The sequence below is a fragment of the Elgaria multicarinata genome, chromosome 4 (genome assembly GCF_023053635.1).
Source record: "Elgaria multicarinata webbii isolate HBS135686 ecotype San Diego chromosome 4, rElgMul1.1.pri, whole genome shotgun sequence".
NCBI classification, from domain to species: Eukaryota; Metazoa; Chordata; class Lepidosauria; order Squamata; family Anguidae; genus Elgaria; species Elgaria multicarinata.
In genome coordinates, this window is record NC_086174.1 from 127,202,412 (window position 1) to 127,219,986 (window position 17,575).

Below are 17,575 nucleotides of genomic sequence, written 5' to 3' on the forward strand. Positions count from 1 at the left end.
AATAACCCAAATGTATATATTGATGTAATTAGAATATCAGAAACCCAGCATCAAAAAATAGGAAATGTGTCTGCTCTCAACAAGAGTAATTTTCATCATCGTTATAGTTTTTTTTAATGTTGTTAAGGAAGTTAGGGGTTATGCGCTACTCTTGCAAAAATCTGTGCTGTGGTGTGACATCAGTGTACCCTAATGCAATACATAAATGAAACTCTTTCACCAGGATATTCCAGATGAAGACAAAACTTCATGATGGATTTATGTATTGTTTAGAAGAGACAGGTTCAATGGCAGTGCCTTACCATTCTATCTGCAGTGCCCTTTTGCCACAGCCACCTAGAATAGGAGCATGATAAAAAGTTCCTGTTTAAGCGGGAAGTGGTGTGGTAGGTAAAACCCCTGGCTCTCTTTGACGTGTGTTTATTTGGCCTCAGCTCTGTTGCTGTCCAGCTCAGTGATGAAGTTTGGGATTAAGGCATTTCACTGCTCACTCACTATTAATAGGTTTTCAGATTAAAGGAATGTGTAAAAAGGAGATTAAGGGTTATTAATGACACAATTTATGTCTGAAGGCATGGCTGTACATTGCTGCTGCATGTGTATACGCCTTGAGACATGTTGGAGTTGTCTTCATAACAGACTGCAAAATTGTTTTGCTATCTGCAAAACATTTGATGGACATTAAGAATACAGTAAAAAGCCACAAACATTTCACTTTAGTTTAGCCAAAAGGAGATACATTTTGAACACCTGCCTTTCTGAAATGAACCTTCTGCAAAACCAGTTCAAGGTTGGCAAACTTCTTGCCAGAATGGGCATGCTAAAATTGAAAGATGGCAAGTGCCTTCTTTAAAGCAGACGTGGCAAACTGACAGTCCTCCAGAAGGAGTTGGATTCGAACTCCCATCAGAACAAACCAGTGTGGGCCACAGGCTCCCTACCCATCATGTAAAACAAAAGTCCCTTTCCTCCATAAATGTGTGTATGTGTGTGTGTGTGTTGATGCTTTGGCTTTTATTTTTAACTGGCTTGCTTCATTGATACTGGACCAGTGACTTTAAATATATATCCAGAAGAAATGTAAAACAATGCTATACTGCTGCTAGAAATGCTTAGTAATTTGATCACAGCGGCTACAACATGGCCTTACAGCACAGTTCTATGCATGTTTATTCAGAGGTTAGTCCCACTGTGTTCAATCCTTAGTAAAAATGTTTGGGATTACAGACTTAGTTATTGTCAATAGATTTCTGGTAGATTTTTAAAAAAAATATACATTAGAATTACATTTGAAATACTTCCCAATGTAGCCATTTTCTTTATTATTTTCCTTTTCTTTTCTTTAAGCAACCAAGCCCCAATAGAAGAGAGGACAGACCTGTAAGTTTCTATCAGCTAGGATCAAGCCAACTTCAGCCTAACGTGGCATCTTTGGCAAGAGATGCTGCCAATATAGCCAAGGACAAACAGAGAGGCTTTATGCCAAGCTTATTACAGAACGAGACCTATGGGGCCATACTCAGTAGCAGCCCACCTCCCACCCAGCCTGCCGCACCTGTTACAAGTGCACCTCCGTTGCCTCCCAGGAATATTGGAAAAGGTATGAATCCCCATAAGGTTTTACAAGTGGTTTAAATGCAGATACTTTGTTTCTTTGGCTTCGGAGATTTTAATTTTACATTTAATTTGTCCAGGTTGGTATTAGATCTATACATTGCTGGGGGTTTCTCTGTCTCATCATACCCCACCCCACCCCGCTCCTCTGTTTTAAATTGAGCTGAATCTGCACTTTCTGTTTATATGTGCAGGTTGCAGAAAAGGGGGAAAAAGTGGTCAGAGTTGGAGTTAAATGCTATATGGAACACAAGCAGGCAGTCTTAGCAAGGCCTAGTTTTGAAAGGAAGCTTCACTTTAATGGCAAAATTGTAATAGCTAAAGTAGTTTTATTATTTATAATTAATTTTGTTGGTGCACAATTAATGTAGTTGGTAAGTTTATATGAGATGTCTATTTCACAGTGATGAACAAATGTAATGTTCTTTGGTTAAATTATTTTAATTGCTTGGATGTATAGGTAAAGAACAGTTCTAAATTTGATTGGTAATGCAAATATTGCCATCATTTTTAAATGTCGAAATTAGGCTTTTCTGGCTGCGATCAATAAACCCACTCTAAACTGACATGTTTGAGCTAAAGTTTAATCCTATTGATTTTGATGGCTGCTTTATTATGTACAGTCACTTCCTTTGAAAGTAAATGTGAAATATGCAGCTTGCAATGGAGGTAAAAAATACCTCCCTCTCACTTTGAGATATAGGTTCTCCGGGGTGAGCCTAAGATACATTTTATTATTCATTTCTATTTACAAGTTATCCCACATTTCAAAATGGCTGTCAATATTTCCATTCCTCTTTTATTCTCACAACTGCCTGTGAGTTACTATTCCCAACTTCACAGACTTTTAAAGAACTTTTATAGGACCTTTAGAGGACTTTTAAATAACCTTTAAAGAACTTTTATAGGACCTTTAGAGGACTTTTAAAGAGCTTTTAGAGAACCTTTAAAGAACCTTTTGAGAACTTTTAAAGAGCTTTTATAGAGGACTTTTAAAGAACCTTTAGAGGACCTTTAAAGAACTTTTATAGGACCTTTAGAGGACTTTTAAAGAACTTTTATAGGACCTTTAGAAGACTTTTAGAGGACTTTTAAAGAACTTTTAGAGAACCTTTAAAGAACTTTTATAGGACCTTTAGAGGACTTTTAAGGAACTTTTAGAGAACCTTTAAAGAACTTTTATAGGACCTTTAGAGGACTTTTAAAGAACCTTTAGAAGACTTTAAAGAACTTTTATAGGACCTTTAGAAGACTTTTATAGGACCTTTAGAGGACTTTTAGAGAACCTTTAAAGAACTTTTATAGGACTTTTAAAGGACCTTTAGAGGACATTTAAAGAACCTTTTGAGAACTTTTAGAGAACCTTTAGAGAACTTTTATAGGACCTTTAGAAGACTTTTAAAGAGCCTTTTATAGGACCTTTAGAGGACTTTTAGGGAACCTTTAAAGAACTTTTAGAGGACTTTTAAAGAACCTTTAGAGAACTTTTATTGGACCTTTAGAAGACTTTTAGAGGACTTTTAAAGAACCTTTAGAGGACCTTTAGAGGACTTTTAAAGAACCTTTTGAGAACTTTTATAAGACCTGTAGAAGATTTTTAGAGGACTTTTAAAGAACCTTTAGAGGACCTTTAGAGGACTTTTAAAGAACCTTTTGAGAACTTTTATAAGACCTGTAGAAGATTTTTAGAGGACCTTTAGAATACTTTTAGAGGAATTTTAAAGAACTTTTAGAGGACCTTTAGAGAACTTTTAGAGAACTTTTGCCTTTAGAGAACTTTTGCTCTTTGGCGAAGCACTTCCTCTCAGCAAACCTGGCTGCAGTTCTTGCTTCTTCATTAATTAACAAACATTACCATTTTCTTTGCTACTATTGTGGCTTTCTAAAAACTATTATTTCAATACTGTTCATAAGCATGCTATTAATAGGTTACTCTTCAATCATAAAAGAAGAGATTCGTGGATTGGCATATGCGTCACTCCTTTTTCAGTTGCTATATCTTACACAACCCTTCCTGAACCTGGTGCCCTCCATATGTGTTGGACTACAACTCCCAGAATCCTCCAGGCAGCATAGCTGACTGGCCGATTCTGGGAAGTTATAATCCAACACATCTGGAGGGCACCAGGTTGGGGAAGGCTGTGTTAGACAGGCAAAGACCTTTAAGTCTATTTCTGCTCCTGCCCATTCACTTCTCCATCCTGTTATCTACTCCCTTTCCTTAACCTACTGTATGGCAGGCCTGGAAACCTACATGCCCTGGCAGATGAAGGAGAAGGGCCAATGAGTGGATGCAGGAGCTCAGTAGCGGAAGCATCCAGTACTGCCTTATCTGCCACCACATCAGGAGGTTTTTTACAGAAAAAAGTCTTACGATTCCCCAGCATGGCTGGGAGTTGTAAAACATGCATGTTATTGCTCCCTTCAGGTCTAGTTGGTGGTAAGAGGAATTAACTGTATTTCCCTGCCTATTCCAACCCAATAACTTGCTTTATCAAATTATATGGCAATAGCAAAACACTTTATTTTAAAAGGTGATTAAAAAAATTGGGGGAAACACTTGATGATACATCACATACTGATGTAGTCCATTGAAAAGTATTGTTCTGAAAGCTTCACGTCCGTTGGCTGATCTGGAGCCTCACTCACATGTGCTTATCCCTTGATGTCGCAGCCCTCAAGCCTTAAAAATGCCCCAGTCCTTATGCCATTTCGAAGTGCAAGTGCCTCCGGATCACAGCCAACCTGGTTAAGTAAAGGTGCTGTTTTCTCCTCACTTCACAGCCAGCGGTAATTATTATAATAATCCAGTGTTTTCCTTTCTTTTTAGTTCAGTCTTCATTTCTTGGCAGTGCTGTTCAGACCACGCCTTCACCGAACACACTGTGGAAGACAAATTCTTTAGGAATGGAAAGCATAAGCAGGCAAAGGTCCTCATCAGATCCACCAACTGTCCACCCCCCTGTTCCACCATTGCGTGGAACGTCTACAAGTATGTTTGCACTTTGCCACAGATTCCTTTATTTTTGCTGCATCTAATCACGGTTGGCCTCAACTTTCCATTCCACAGCTCATGCTTCTTCCTCTCTGGTGGATGTAGTTTTAATAAACCTGCTGCTTTGGTTACTTGAGTATAAAGCATAGCTGAGGAATGGGTATCTCAGGGAAGTTTACCAAGGAATTCAGGCTGTCCCCACAATTTTTGAAAGTTTTTTTAATTGTATAAAATTACTGATTTTAATTATACCTATCTCATATTATTCTTGGTATGATCTATTAATTCTTACTTCTGAGATATTGTTGCTGTTTGTTTTTTCATGAAAATAGGATTAAAAGTGTGACTTAAAAATTATCTGGTAGTGTTAAAACACCTCTCATGAAGGTTAGTATGTGTACTCCAAGTTATTTGGTATGCTTACATTGCTGCTAGGTCAGCTTTTAATGTATGAATTTCCAAAGCAGTAACCATGTTTGCCTGTTGCAACAAAAATAGCAAAGAGTCTTTTCGCACCTTAAAAGACTAACAAATTTATTATGGCATAAGCTTTTGTGAGTCCATTTTGTAGAGTCCACTTCAAGGTGCCACAAGACTCATTGATGTTTTTATGTATGGGTTCAACCAGGGATAGGCAACTCTGTTCCTTCCAGATGATTTGGACTAGATCTTCTATAAACCTGCCCTTTGGCCATAACACCAGATTGCTTACTCCAGACTTGGTAGACTTTGGCTGAGTTTGAATGTGACAATAAACTAGTTTATCGTTATAGGAATGTGTCTCAGGCTTGGGTGCTCCGCGCTCCCCTCTTCTCCTTTGGTGTGGCTGCATGGAGATTGGAAGCTTATTCTTCCAGTTTTGATTAACCACAGTTTAGCATTATGTCCAAACCCAGACAGACTGTGATAGTCTTAACTATGGATGAATGAAAGAAGTCAAGCATCCTGGCGCTTATCATCAATATACTATTATATGTGCATTCTTATAGATCTACTCTCTTCAGCACCACCTCCAGTGGCAAAGACAGCCAGTGTTCTTGAAGCTTTGAACCAGCAGTCAAAACAGCCAGCTGTGCCACAGGCCAAACCTACACCACCACCACTTCCTCCACAGCCCCCAAGTAGAATTTCTCAGAAAAAGCCTGCTTCTGGGTAATTTGTCACATTTAATTCCTAAAGCTCTGCAGACTGCGAAAAGGTTGTATATCAGATTATTTCTGGATGTCAGGTCCGTGTTATATTGCATGTGTACAGAAATGTCATCTGCACTTTCTATTATGTCTAAGACTGTCCCCTTTTAACAGTTTTTTGGTTGTGTTTTGTTTAGTTCAGTTTTTCTCAAATAAGAAGCAGAGCAGTGGGCAGGCCCCATCAGCCCCTAATAGCATCCCGAATATGGTTTCAAAAGATGAATGGGATGGAACAAACTTGAGAAGTGATGATGGGTAGTAATGCTTGCTTCTCTCCTGGACAGGACTGACAAGTCATCCAGCTTAACTAACAAGAATAAAGGATCTGGATCTCTGCAGCAATCTTGTGGTGATTATTATTTTTTAAATCATAGTTTTAATTTTCTGCTCTTTTTAGCAGCAACTTTTGGCCAACTGACTTGTTTATTTTGTATGTGATAAAACCTGCATGCAGTGATGTAGGATACAGTCTGATGCATGTTTAGGCAGAAAAAAAGTCCTACAGATCCCAGAATTCCCTTAAGATTTTCTGGGCTGTCACAAAGAATGCGTGACAGAAAAAAAAAGAGATGAATATTGATTCCTTGACTTAAGGATTTTACTTACAAGGTTACAAGGCATAAGACCATTCTTTTCAATACTACTTGCATTAGTGTGTTCTGGCCTGCAGCTAAAAGAACATAAGAAGAGCTGTGCTGGATTAGACCAAAGGCCTATCTGGTACCACATTCCATTCCCCTAGTGGCTAATTCTAACCCTCCAGGAAGCCCATAAACTGGAGATGAGTGCAACAGGACCCTCCTGCTTATGTTCCTTAGCAGCAGCTGGTATTTGGAGACATACTGCCTCTAGTAGAGATAATACATAACCATCATGACTACTAGCCATTGATAGCCTTGGTTCTGACCCAGTAGCTGAGGGGCTTTTGGTGCGAGAAATAATTGATAGTTTGGAAACCGCTACAAATGCATTACATTATCTAAAAATAGAACAGTCTGTGATTTTAAAAATCAGTTATAACTAAAAATCTTTCTTTTAATAGCAGGAGAGTCTTCATCTGATATTGCAGGATCACAAATTGCCCCTTCTACAAACATGTCAGTACCAATCCAACCTCCAGCTCCAATGCCAAGAAAGTCCCAAATAGTAAGTCGTGACGAATCTAGGTCAGTCTCTTAAATGTTTGTATTTGGCAACTCTTTGCATTGGGAATAAAGGCATTGTGTGGACTCAGGTGACTTTAAACAGGGAGGCCAGTTTCTTTTGATTCCATTGTTCCACTTTTTCTCTTCCTTGCCATCCTTTGAATTTGAATTGACATTGGACCGAGGAACGACAACGAAAAGGAGCATCTGGTCTTTTATCTATCACTTATTTTGAAAGAGCTTCACTGAAGTCACATGCAAATCTGGGACTACTCCCAAGAAAATTGATTGAGTGGTGTAGCTGTAAACCACAGGCAGTGTTTGTTGAACAAGTTGTGAAAATCTCGCCTATGCAACGATTCTTACTTATCAGTCAATCCTAGATTGGACCCCTCTGAGTAACCTAGTTTCACTTGATTCCTATCACAGGGTAACAGCAAAAGTCAACACATAGTATTTGTACAAGGAAGGGATTAAGCTAAATGGATTGTGCAAAAGGCAGGATAATAATAATAATAATAATAATAATAATAATAATAATAATAATAATAATAATAATTTGTGCTAAAAGGATATTAATAAATCACCTTAGCAGAAACTTTGATATGAAAAGGCATTAGCTAGATGAACAAAAAGAACAACAGGCGACCACTTAATTCAATGTATTGATTGGTTTAATATATACAAATTTGAATAACAATTACTTTACTGGTTTAAAGAAATTTATTTCTTTGGTGGTCGCCTGTTGTGGTTCTTTTTGTTCATATTAACTCCACCATTGCCTTGCATTTATTTGTTATTAGCTAGATGAAGCCAGCCAGCTAAATAACTCACTTCAGCCTCTTGGCTTCCTTCCAAAGTTACCATAGTAATGAGCCACAAGTTAGATACTTGAAGCAGTATTAGCCATAGATGAGAGATGTGAGAATAGATGTAGGTGTATACTTAGGTTTTCTAGAACTGCTAGACTAAACCTTTCAGTTATAAATACAAATGTCCAATATTTTGTGCCTCAGTTACATAGGCATTGCTCGGATGTAATGGTGGTGTCCAGTTGCAAATTATGAGTTAATTAACCCATGAATTGTGGGAATGTGTGCTGTGTGCGAGCCACTTCCTGTTTTCATTGACAGCCCTCAAATGGTATATTTGTCGTGGGTTAAACAACACAAAATTAACCCAAGAAAAACAATCCCAGTATTCAAGGGTTGTTAATGCAAGCAGAAAGCAGTATGCATCCCCACAATTCATGGGTTAATTAAACCATGATTTGCTGCTGGACGCTGCTGTTACATCTAAACAGGGTTATGATTTAGTATATCTAATGCTTGGCCAAGTCAGTATGGTGCAAATGTGGGTCCCAGCTGCAGCCACACCGTTAGATGTTGCCACTAGTGGGTGGGGGGAAGGGGATGGAGGCAGCCAATCTGGGGGCATGAGGGGTGGGGAAGGGCTGCCACATATGTAAATTAGGGGCAGCTCACCATTTTCTACTGCGCATGAAGTGGTTTGGCTGTGTGGGCAGGTGAGACTGCCTTTGTGGTGATGAAGTGGGAATAATCTTGGCTGCATGATAAAAGGCTTGAGGCACAAATTGTGACGTCTTTCCATTAACACCAAGTGAATGTGGCTCTTTCTCATCTTAGACTACTAGCACAGATGGCGTCATGGGGTTTACACTAGTAGTAAATAATTATTCTTTGAAACAGAGTTCAGTGAAATGCTGTGAGTTTTGAGCTTAAATAGTTCTTCATCAGAGGAAAATCCTTCTGCATGCTTCAAAAGAAGCTGTACACATCCTTTACTTACAAACAGTAATCTCAATTCATGTATGAGTACTTTAATTAATAAGAAACCAGAGTATAATCATTTTCCCACCTCTCTTCCTTGACACCATAATATAGGTGATGTCCATCTTCATAAAAGCTGCCACATTTCAGCCTTTTAAAAACTTTTAAATCTTTTAAAATTTATTTGGATTTTTTTGGTCTTGCTTTTCTTATTTTATTGATGTTGGTCTCTTTTGCTTGAATTATGCTGTATTATTGTTTTATAGTTGGTTGCTCTAGTTTAATATTTTATTGATATTGTAAGCTGCCCAGAGAACTTTGTTGCTAGGTGGCATAGAAATATGGTAAATAATTAAATAACTATTGCATTGTGGACATTGCATGAATTTCTTATTATTTTTAGCGATTTCTGTGAATTGCATTGTTTGTAGAATGTCTAAGAGAGTAATCAAAGAATGTCATTGGCAATTCTGGAAAGTAGAAGTTCTTGTAGTTGCTGGACAATAGATGACTTGGACAAACATCTTAAACAGCTTTGGTTCCCAAAGGTTTGATGTACTTGATTCTCAGAGATAGATGTAGTGAATCTTGACATTAACGTTAGTGACTGCTCTGAAAAGATCAAGTGCTGCATAAGGGCGAACTCTGGTGGTGTTGGATGTCTGGTCTACTATGTCCATAGCTCTGGAAGCTGTAGCTGCTGGCCTGTGCACACAATGAAATAGATGTGTAATGGTATTCCCTAACTAAATGCTGTTCATATGTGTTGTTCTTATCTTTGCGGGGCGGGGTGTGTGTGCTCATATAAAGCGACTTTGTACACTGACTCCCTCAAAAAGCTGCATCACTGCTGTGAGGTGGAATCAAGAAAGCTAGATGGCAGGAGGTAGCACGGGCTATCCGGCCATGAAAACCTTCAACACCAGCAGCCAATCGGCTTGCCGAGACCACTCCCTGTCCTGCGTTCCCAGGCTTACCCTGCACTGGGAACTGCCCCTAGGAACACCCCTGAATCGAAGCCACCAGAGACTGCTGAAAGAAACAACGTAGTGGCATCGGAGCAATGGGGAAAGTTGCAGTAAAATGACACCGCGGAAAAGTGCAGTTTTGGGCGTAAAATCCCGATGTGGCTGCGAGTTTGCTGCTGCATCGTATAAACAACGCAGCACCACTTTGCAGCCACTGCAAGGTTAATAGAGTGAGATGACTTGTGCTAGAAGGCCAAAGGGGTAAGGGCAGCTTAAGAAGTTACTTTCCTACGTGAGTATTAATGACTTGTGGTGGGGAAGGTTGCATCTCGTCATTTGTGGACAGCAAAGTATTATACATGTTTCAGTCCAGATGCACACATTTGGAAGACAATGTGAAATATGTATGCATATTGGTAGGGGAAAGTAATACAGGGAGGGATGTAGTTCAGTGGAAGAGCATCTGCTTTGCATGCAGAAGGTCCCAGGTGCACGCCCTGGTATCTCAGGTAGAACTTGGGAAGACTCCCATCTGAAACCTTGGAGAAGCCTCTGCCAATCAGTGTAGATGATACTGAGCTAGATGGACCAGTGATCTGACCGTATTAAAGCAGCTACTTGATGTTTCACGTCCTATGTTCTGCTGCCAGAATGTCTTGCATACTAAGGGAAGCAGACCACTTATGTCCTCTCATTGACGCCAGTTACATTTCTGTTGTAGCTGGCTAATGTTTCCAAAACATTGCCTTCCTGTTTTTGTATTACAGTCAAAAACAAAGCCCAAGAGAGTAAAAGCCATTTACAACTGTGTAGCAGATAATCCAGATGAGCTAACGTTCTCAGAGGGCGATGTCATCATAGTTGATGGGGAGGAAGATCAGGAGTGGTGGGTAAGTATTTTTAAGCTAAATCATATCAAAGGGGGTATTGTGTGTATTTGTAAAAAAAAACACGTTATCAGGAACTTACCTGCAACAGTCAGTAGAACTCAATTGCTGGCCAAGTATTCTAGAAATATCTACTAAGAAAAATACAAGGAAGGACATTCTTTGTCTCTAATTGGAACTAAAGGCATTCTTAAGTCCTTCTCTTTCTACAAAATGCACATCTGTGTAGATCAATACAGGGGATCCTCTAGTCCAACAGATGTGCCCAGCAAGGCCCTTGCAACTGACCAGACCTCTGGGGAGGTGTGGGGCAGTGGAAAGTGGAAGCTGCCTCCTGAAGGTGCCTCAAAGTGGGGCTTCCCGTGTCTGGATTGGCAGAGCAAAACACTCAGTTCTTGCTTCGCCAGCAAGTGTAAAAGGAGATCAGGCTGGTGAAGCAAGGACAGGACTTTCTGTCTCTCCATCCAGCGCTGCGTAGCTGGTGAAGTGGCTCCTTATTCATTACTGCCTGGCTGTTCCCAGAGCTGGGCTGGTGAAGTAGCTCCTTCTTCATTACAGCCTGGCTGTTTTTCAAAGCAGCAATCTTGCCCCCTTCCTGTTGCTCAGGAAACAGCTAGTAGCAAAAAAAAAAAAGGAGCTGTGTGTGTGTTTGTGCTTGAGAGAGACTTGGTAAGTGAATGAATGTGTTAGGCCAGGATCCAAAAAACTGCACAACTAGTTCTGCATGTCACAGGAAGCTTGGTTTGGCTTTTCTCAAACAGCAGTTCCCTCCCCACACTATCACAATTCAAATTGCTTTTAAAACTCAGGGAAGTCCAAAGCAGTTTGTGATAAGGCATGTGAATCAGCTGTTGAAAGAGGGAGGGGAAAAAACATACCATGGCGATACCTGAAGCTATGCCAAAATTACATGTTGGATCTTTAGCTTTCATCTACAATCTGGATGCTGAAGTATATTTTTTTTATATTTACTACATTCATAAAAGATCTTATGTAAGAATACGGTAATGTAAGGCTTATTATTCAAGATCTACCAGACTGATTTTGCTCATTTTTGTTTTAAGCTGAAGCTTGAGCAGTGTAAACATGCAGAAAATTTTGAAGCTTAGAAACAGATGAAAGTTTCTGGACATTTTGAGGCTGTGGGAAAAACATGGTTTTTTCCTGGAAAAAAATAATAATATTTTTTTTAGCTCTCTTTACAGACCTGAAGTCACTTTATTGCTTGAAGACAGCCTTTCCCAACCTGGTGCCCTCCAGATATTTTGGACTTCAGCTCCCTTCAGCTTCAGGCAACATGGCCAATGGTCAGGAATGATGGGCACCATAGTTCAAAATATCTGGAGCACACTAAGTTGGGTGGGAGGGGGCTGCTTTTCTGTTCCTAAAGTCTTTTTTTTTACATAACTCGGTTTGCATTTTAAAAACATATTACCATTATATTTTTAAAATGTTAAAAGTAAACTCAGTAAATTTATAATTGGTGTCTGAATAGATTAGAATTGCATTAATGACTCTACAGCATCAGAAACACAGACTCCATAGAACAAAAACCCAAACTGTCAAGAATGCACATTTACTGTCAAGAATGTACAATGGTGACTCTACTCACACGTTGGGAAACTGAACATAAATGTCTATCAATAATTAGATCAATAATTTTAATAAGGAATGAAAGAACTAACTATATGGGAATCTTACAGAGAGGATTAAAAAATCATTTCCCGCCCTGACTTCACTATTTCCAGACGTTTTACATCTCTAGGCTTTCTATAAAAGTGTTATTATTACATAGTTTTTAGAAATCATTTTGTGGGGAGTAAAGGCTGGGTAAAAATATGTACATACTTTCTCTTAAATTCTAAAAGAAAAGATTTCATAATCAAAGCTGTTCAACTTTTCTGAAAAAAACAAGAATCGTCCTCAGGGGGGGAAATGTTTCCCCCCCACCCCCCCGGCCTTTCACGTCTTTGCTTTGGGCAGCTCAGGAAGAGAGAGGGTTGAGGCAAAGGGGAAGTTAATACCTATGTCCCACTTTGTGCATGTGTAATAATGTTTACTTCTGTAAGAGTGCCAAAGAAAGGACAGGCACAAAATGTTGGGGAAGGGGCAGAAGAAAAGTCAGTTGGAGACAGTTAGAGGAGGAGGAATAGCTGAAAGGGCACCAGAGGGAGAAGAGAGAAAAAAACTTTAATCACATGTTTTCAACCCCAAAGTTCAAGAAGTGGTTAATGGACTGTGTGTGTGTGTGTGTGTGTGTGTGTGTGTGTGTGTCACCTTCGCCGTTTTATTTGTAGCACATTCATTTTAAAAGTCTAAAGTTGTTTAAGTTGCAAGGGAAATGGGCAACATATTTTTATCCAATCATTCTCAGACTACTGGTCCCCGTGGTGACACAGGATTTGCATTAGGAATTGAATAATGTTGAGCTAAACAAATTGTCTCTAAGAACAAAACACAAAATATTTGTCTGCCCCTTATTGTCTTGTTCCATATATTTAAGAGGGATCGTTTGACTGGAAATAAGCAAACTTTGGATTCTATATGTAAAACTTTGAAGACAAATGAATCTTATTTCCAAAGGAGGGATGGCAGTTCTTAGTTTTCAGATGTGGGAAATGTGTCTATTGTACAAGTATTTTGATAGAAATCTTTTTTCCATTTACTTTTTTGCTTCAGACTGTCTTGCTTTGGGTGGCTAGAAAAAACTAAAAATATGTTAGCATTGTCTTAGTAGCTTTAAACATTATGAACTGCAAACAAAGAATCAGCATTTTATACTGTAGATAGTACTTTCTATAGCTGGAGATTTGTTGTGTCTGAGCAATTTGCACATGGCTACAACTTCTCCATTGGAGAACAAGTTTCTGTGGCTACTACCTAAATGCAGGCAATTTTCAATCTTCTCTACTTTAAAATCTTCTCTCTTTTCCAGATCGGGCATATTGATGGAGATCCTAACCAAAAAGGAGCTTTTCCAGTATCATTTGTGCACTTTATTGTTGACTAAACTGCTCCTTGCAGGTGGAGAGATGTTCCATTTCTAGATTTCACTACAGCTCCCTGCCTGTAATTCGATGCTTTACCAGGATACTTCATGAACATTACGCCATAGTTGACTCTTTATTACTGCAGTCCTTTCAGCTTGTCCATGGGAGGGGGGTTGCTTTATAATAACAGATCCTCTCAAATATTTTCATGGTAAATTGGAACACACACACCCAAAACTAAAATCCAAGATCCATGAAAATGTAGTTTCAGGTGTGTTGACATCAAATCCCCCTTTTAAGCTTTCTTATTATCCTAAACACCATCGTTTTTCACTTCAGCAAGCAATAACATTTCTGACATACAGGGCTCAAGAGTTTTGAAAGTGTGCAGGCTAGCTGAATTTAGAGATTAATGGCTTGACTACACCAATATATTACATTTCAGTGCCAGCTGTAGTGCCCGTAATGCATATCTAACCTTTGTTTGCACTCAGCGTCTTGAGACTTATTTCGGGACAGTGTAGCTGCACTGAAAACCCAATTTTAAGATTCACACTTTCTGCTGCTTTTACTTAGTACAGTACAAAATGCGAGGCTGTACAATCTAACCATCCGATTCCTTATCACCCATGTCTGCATCCATTATTTAAGATAAGTTTTGCTGGGGGAAGCACTTGATTACTTTGTGAATGTTCACAGTTGTCCCAGAAGAGCCCTAATAAATGTCCCTAAAGGAAAATAGCACACACACACCATTTTTTATTAAAAAGAAAAAAAGAGATGCTTCTGAAGTCATAGGTCTCATTGCTACTTATCCACAATATTCATTTGATATATTTTTTTAATGCCTGGGTGGAAAGGACTGAGAGTGACAGAAATCAAACTATCTGTCCCAATGAAAGCTCAGGTGGACGTGAATAACCTAACCTCACAGAACGCGGACTGGTAATCTCTACAAAGAAGAGAGATGGGACACAAATATTATCTACATAGGACTGGGCTTTTGCAGGACAATCCTTCTACTGAAGCCTAACTGATCACAATGCCTTGGAATAGACTAGGCATTGTGTTACGTGTGTTAGATATGAGCTTTCAGATCACCCAAAGTCAAACAGAAATGCTTAGTCTTGCATAATTGAGTCCAGGGGACCAAAACCTGTTGCGTAAGCAACAATTAAGGAGTTTAAACTTTAATAAACTTAGCAAATGTTTCTGAACGATTAAACTATCTGTATTTTCCTGTTACTGTACTGAGCACTAACAGAGATCATGCACCCAATTTAGCTGCTACTAGGATCAAATATCATGTCCCCTTGTAATACAAAGGAAAAGATGGAAAATGTTCATCCCTTTATGGGGACAGGACAGAAAGTCATCCTTGCACGTTTCTGCCTGCCTCTCCCACATATACAGTAAGGAAGAAGGCTTAAGATGAAGCAGTCCAGTTGTACAACTCTGCTATAGAAGGTGCTGTAATCCTTGCAGGAAGATGTTTCTCCAGACTCGGACTGGCCAGTATAAAGTCCTTGAGCCAGCTAGAGATGGTGGATTTAGTAACTTTCTTACCAGAAATTTGTCATGAAGAACACAATTAAGAGTTTGGTTTTGTAACTGCAACCAACCCATCTAGGTAGAAACAGAGCCTGTCCTATCCAGCTTATGGCATTTTTTCCTAACTGGTGAACTGGCTTTGGGCAAAAGGATAACAATGTTCAATCCTGTGATCTGTGGGCATAAATTCTAGTAAGGAATATTACTTTTCCAGCTGTTTGAATGTTGACAAAATACAATATCCTAGCAACAGTTCTACAAGAAATGAATAATTGCATATTTATTTATGAAAAGGTTTGTCTAGAAAGGCAACTCGTTCCACTAAACAAGTATTTTAATAATTTGATGTATTTACTTTAAATCCGGAATTGGTTTACTTCATATTTTGCAGATATGAGGTCATACTTTTCTTTACTAAATATATATTTAACATATATTTTATTTCATTTAGTTATCTTTGGCAAAACAAAAAGCCCATTACATGCTATTGGTAAATAAATTTAGATGTGAATTACTGTTCATGAAATTTTACTTGCAGTCCTTTACTTTGAAAACACAAATTATAGTGTCTGGTCTTTTTCTTCTTAAGAAAGCACATTGTGGTATGTTCACACACAGATTGTTATGATGGGACAGTGTACTAGGGTACTGATTGAAGTTCTCCCTGTTTTAAGGTATACACTGCTGTCCTGCAATCAAATCAATATTTGTTTGCAAACTCATACTGTGTACTTAAATACATTCTAAAATATGGTAGTTGACACTGTTAATAATTGTGAATAGATTTCATAATTCCAAAAGGATAACAGATTACAAAACATAGCAATGTCCTTTTAATGTTTGTATATTGTGATATTGTTACAGTTTTTATTTTGCATATGCTACCAAAAACGTGCACTGGTAGCATAGGATTAGAATATCAATGTCCAGGTCACATTGGCTTTGATCACAAGTTTTGTGACTATCGTATCTCTAGATTTATCAAGAGAACTTTGAATTTCTGACACAGAAATTATGTATATATTGGCTAGCATAGGTTGAAATAGATGGGGAAAAGGGCCAATTGGTATATTTATATTGGGGGAAAATGCTGGATCTCACCCTTTCCTACTGCCTTGCTAAAGTGGTACATTCAAGGCAACTTGTCATATGTGTGGGTGCAAATCAATTGGCTTATATTAAAAACTCACTTTAATACAAGCTGTTGCAGTGTATATGGTTGCGGGTGGGAGCAAACTGGAATGTTTCAAGATAGTTTTGTTGCAAAATTTAAAGCTAAGTCTGCCTATTCAAAGTTCCCACTAAATATATATGTATATTAGAAGAATAGTTTGCCACTACACATTTATTCAGATGCTGATGGTTTCCGTTTGGCTTTCGACACTTATTTTTTATGTTTCTATGCCTGGTAAATTCTAGAAAATAAATGGGCACATTATTTTGCACAGTTCACTTATGTACAGTATTTTTAACACAGAATCTTTCAAATACGATCATGTGCAAAGCAGCCTTTGGAAATTTATTTCGCACTTAAATGTCATATTGGCCAAGTTCCAATACATCCTTAGAAGAGGCTTGAAAATAGCTCTCATGCCAAACACCTTCGGAATGGAAGTCTCTCAATTGGAGAGGTTGGTCAGGGGAAGTGTCAAATTTTACAGAATACACCTGAGAGCTTGGGAGCACCTGAAATAAATGTTTGAAGGCCAGTCTTATTTTAGAAGTCTTCCAGTGGGCTGGGGAAAAAACCTAATCATAGTCACTGGAAGATTTTGAGTAAGACTGTTTTCTCACACTGCAGTATGGTGGCAGTAGGCTTATAACAAAGGCTTCTATATTAAGAGTTCCTATTTCAATGGCATTATTTGACCCCTCTAATTTGGGCAGGGTTGTGATCCCTAAATGTTTTGGCCTATAACTCCTATCAGCCGTAGCCGGCATAGCTGATAGGGAGGAATGAAAGCAGTTGTAGGCCAAAATATCCGGAGGACACGTTGCCCTCCCCTGCTCTTACTCAAAGATATTCTGGATATTTTTTGTTCAAAATCAGATACTGCAATTTCCGGGTCATGTCATCTTTCATAGCTGACAAGAGGAGATGATGGTATTCAGCAAACTATTAGTGAGCACATAAGATTACTGTGTTAACTATTTTTAAAAGGAGCATAAGACACTTAAAATGCAGCTCAGAATGCTACTTGAGATGTACAATTTTCAACGTGATGGTTTTGTTTAGTTGCAGAGCAACTGTATACATTATATAACCTAAATCAATTCTTATTTTTAGTGTCTGGATGCAGTGATTTATAATTGGAGCATGATTAATTTTACTTTTGTTAAGCCAGTCACTTGACTGGAAAAATAAACTACTTTTAAGCCTCATCTTGACTCTTGTTTTTAATTGTTTGGGGAAGAACCTTAAACTAAAGTGAGCTAAAATGAGTA

At 38.6% G+C, this 17,575-nt stretch overlaps 1 protein-coding gene across 2 annotated transcripts in view; it reads left to right on the top strand.

Moving 5' to 3' along the window:
• ASAP2 (ArfGAP with SH3 domain, ankyrin repeat and PH domain 2) overlaps positions 1–17,503 on the top strand; it is a 98,299-nt gene extending 80,796 nt beyond the window's left edge. The window contains exons 22-28 of one of the 2 annotated variants that reach the window (XM_063125143.1): positions 1,348–1,600; positions 4,445–4,606; positions 5,599–5,761; positions 6,084–6,148; positions 6,842–6,945; positions 10,470–10,592; positions 13,525–17,503. In XM_063125143.1, the coding sequence (XP_062981213.1) occupies positions 1,348–1,600; positions 4,445–4,606; positions 5,599–5,761; positions 6,084–6,148; positions 6,842–6,945; positions 10,470–10,592; positions 13,525–13,599 (945 nt within the window). In that variant the 3' untranslated portion in view covers positions 13,600–17,503. The remainder of the gene's footprint in view (positions 1–1,347; positions 1,601–4,444; positions 4,607–5,598; positions 5,762–6,083; positions 6,149–6,841; positions 6,946–10,469; positions 10,593–13,524) is intronic. The other variant, XM_063125144.1, reaches the window with a different exon arrangement.
• The last annotated feature ends 72 nt before the right edge of the window (positions 17,504–17,575 follow it).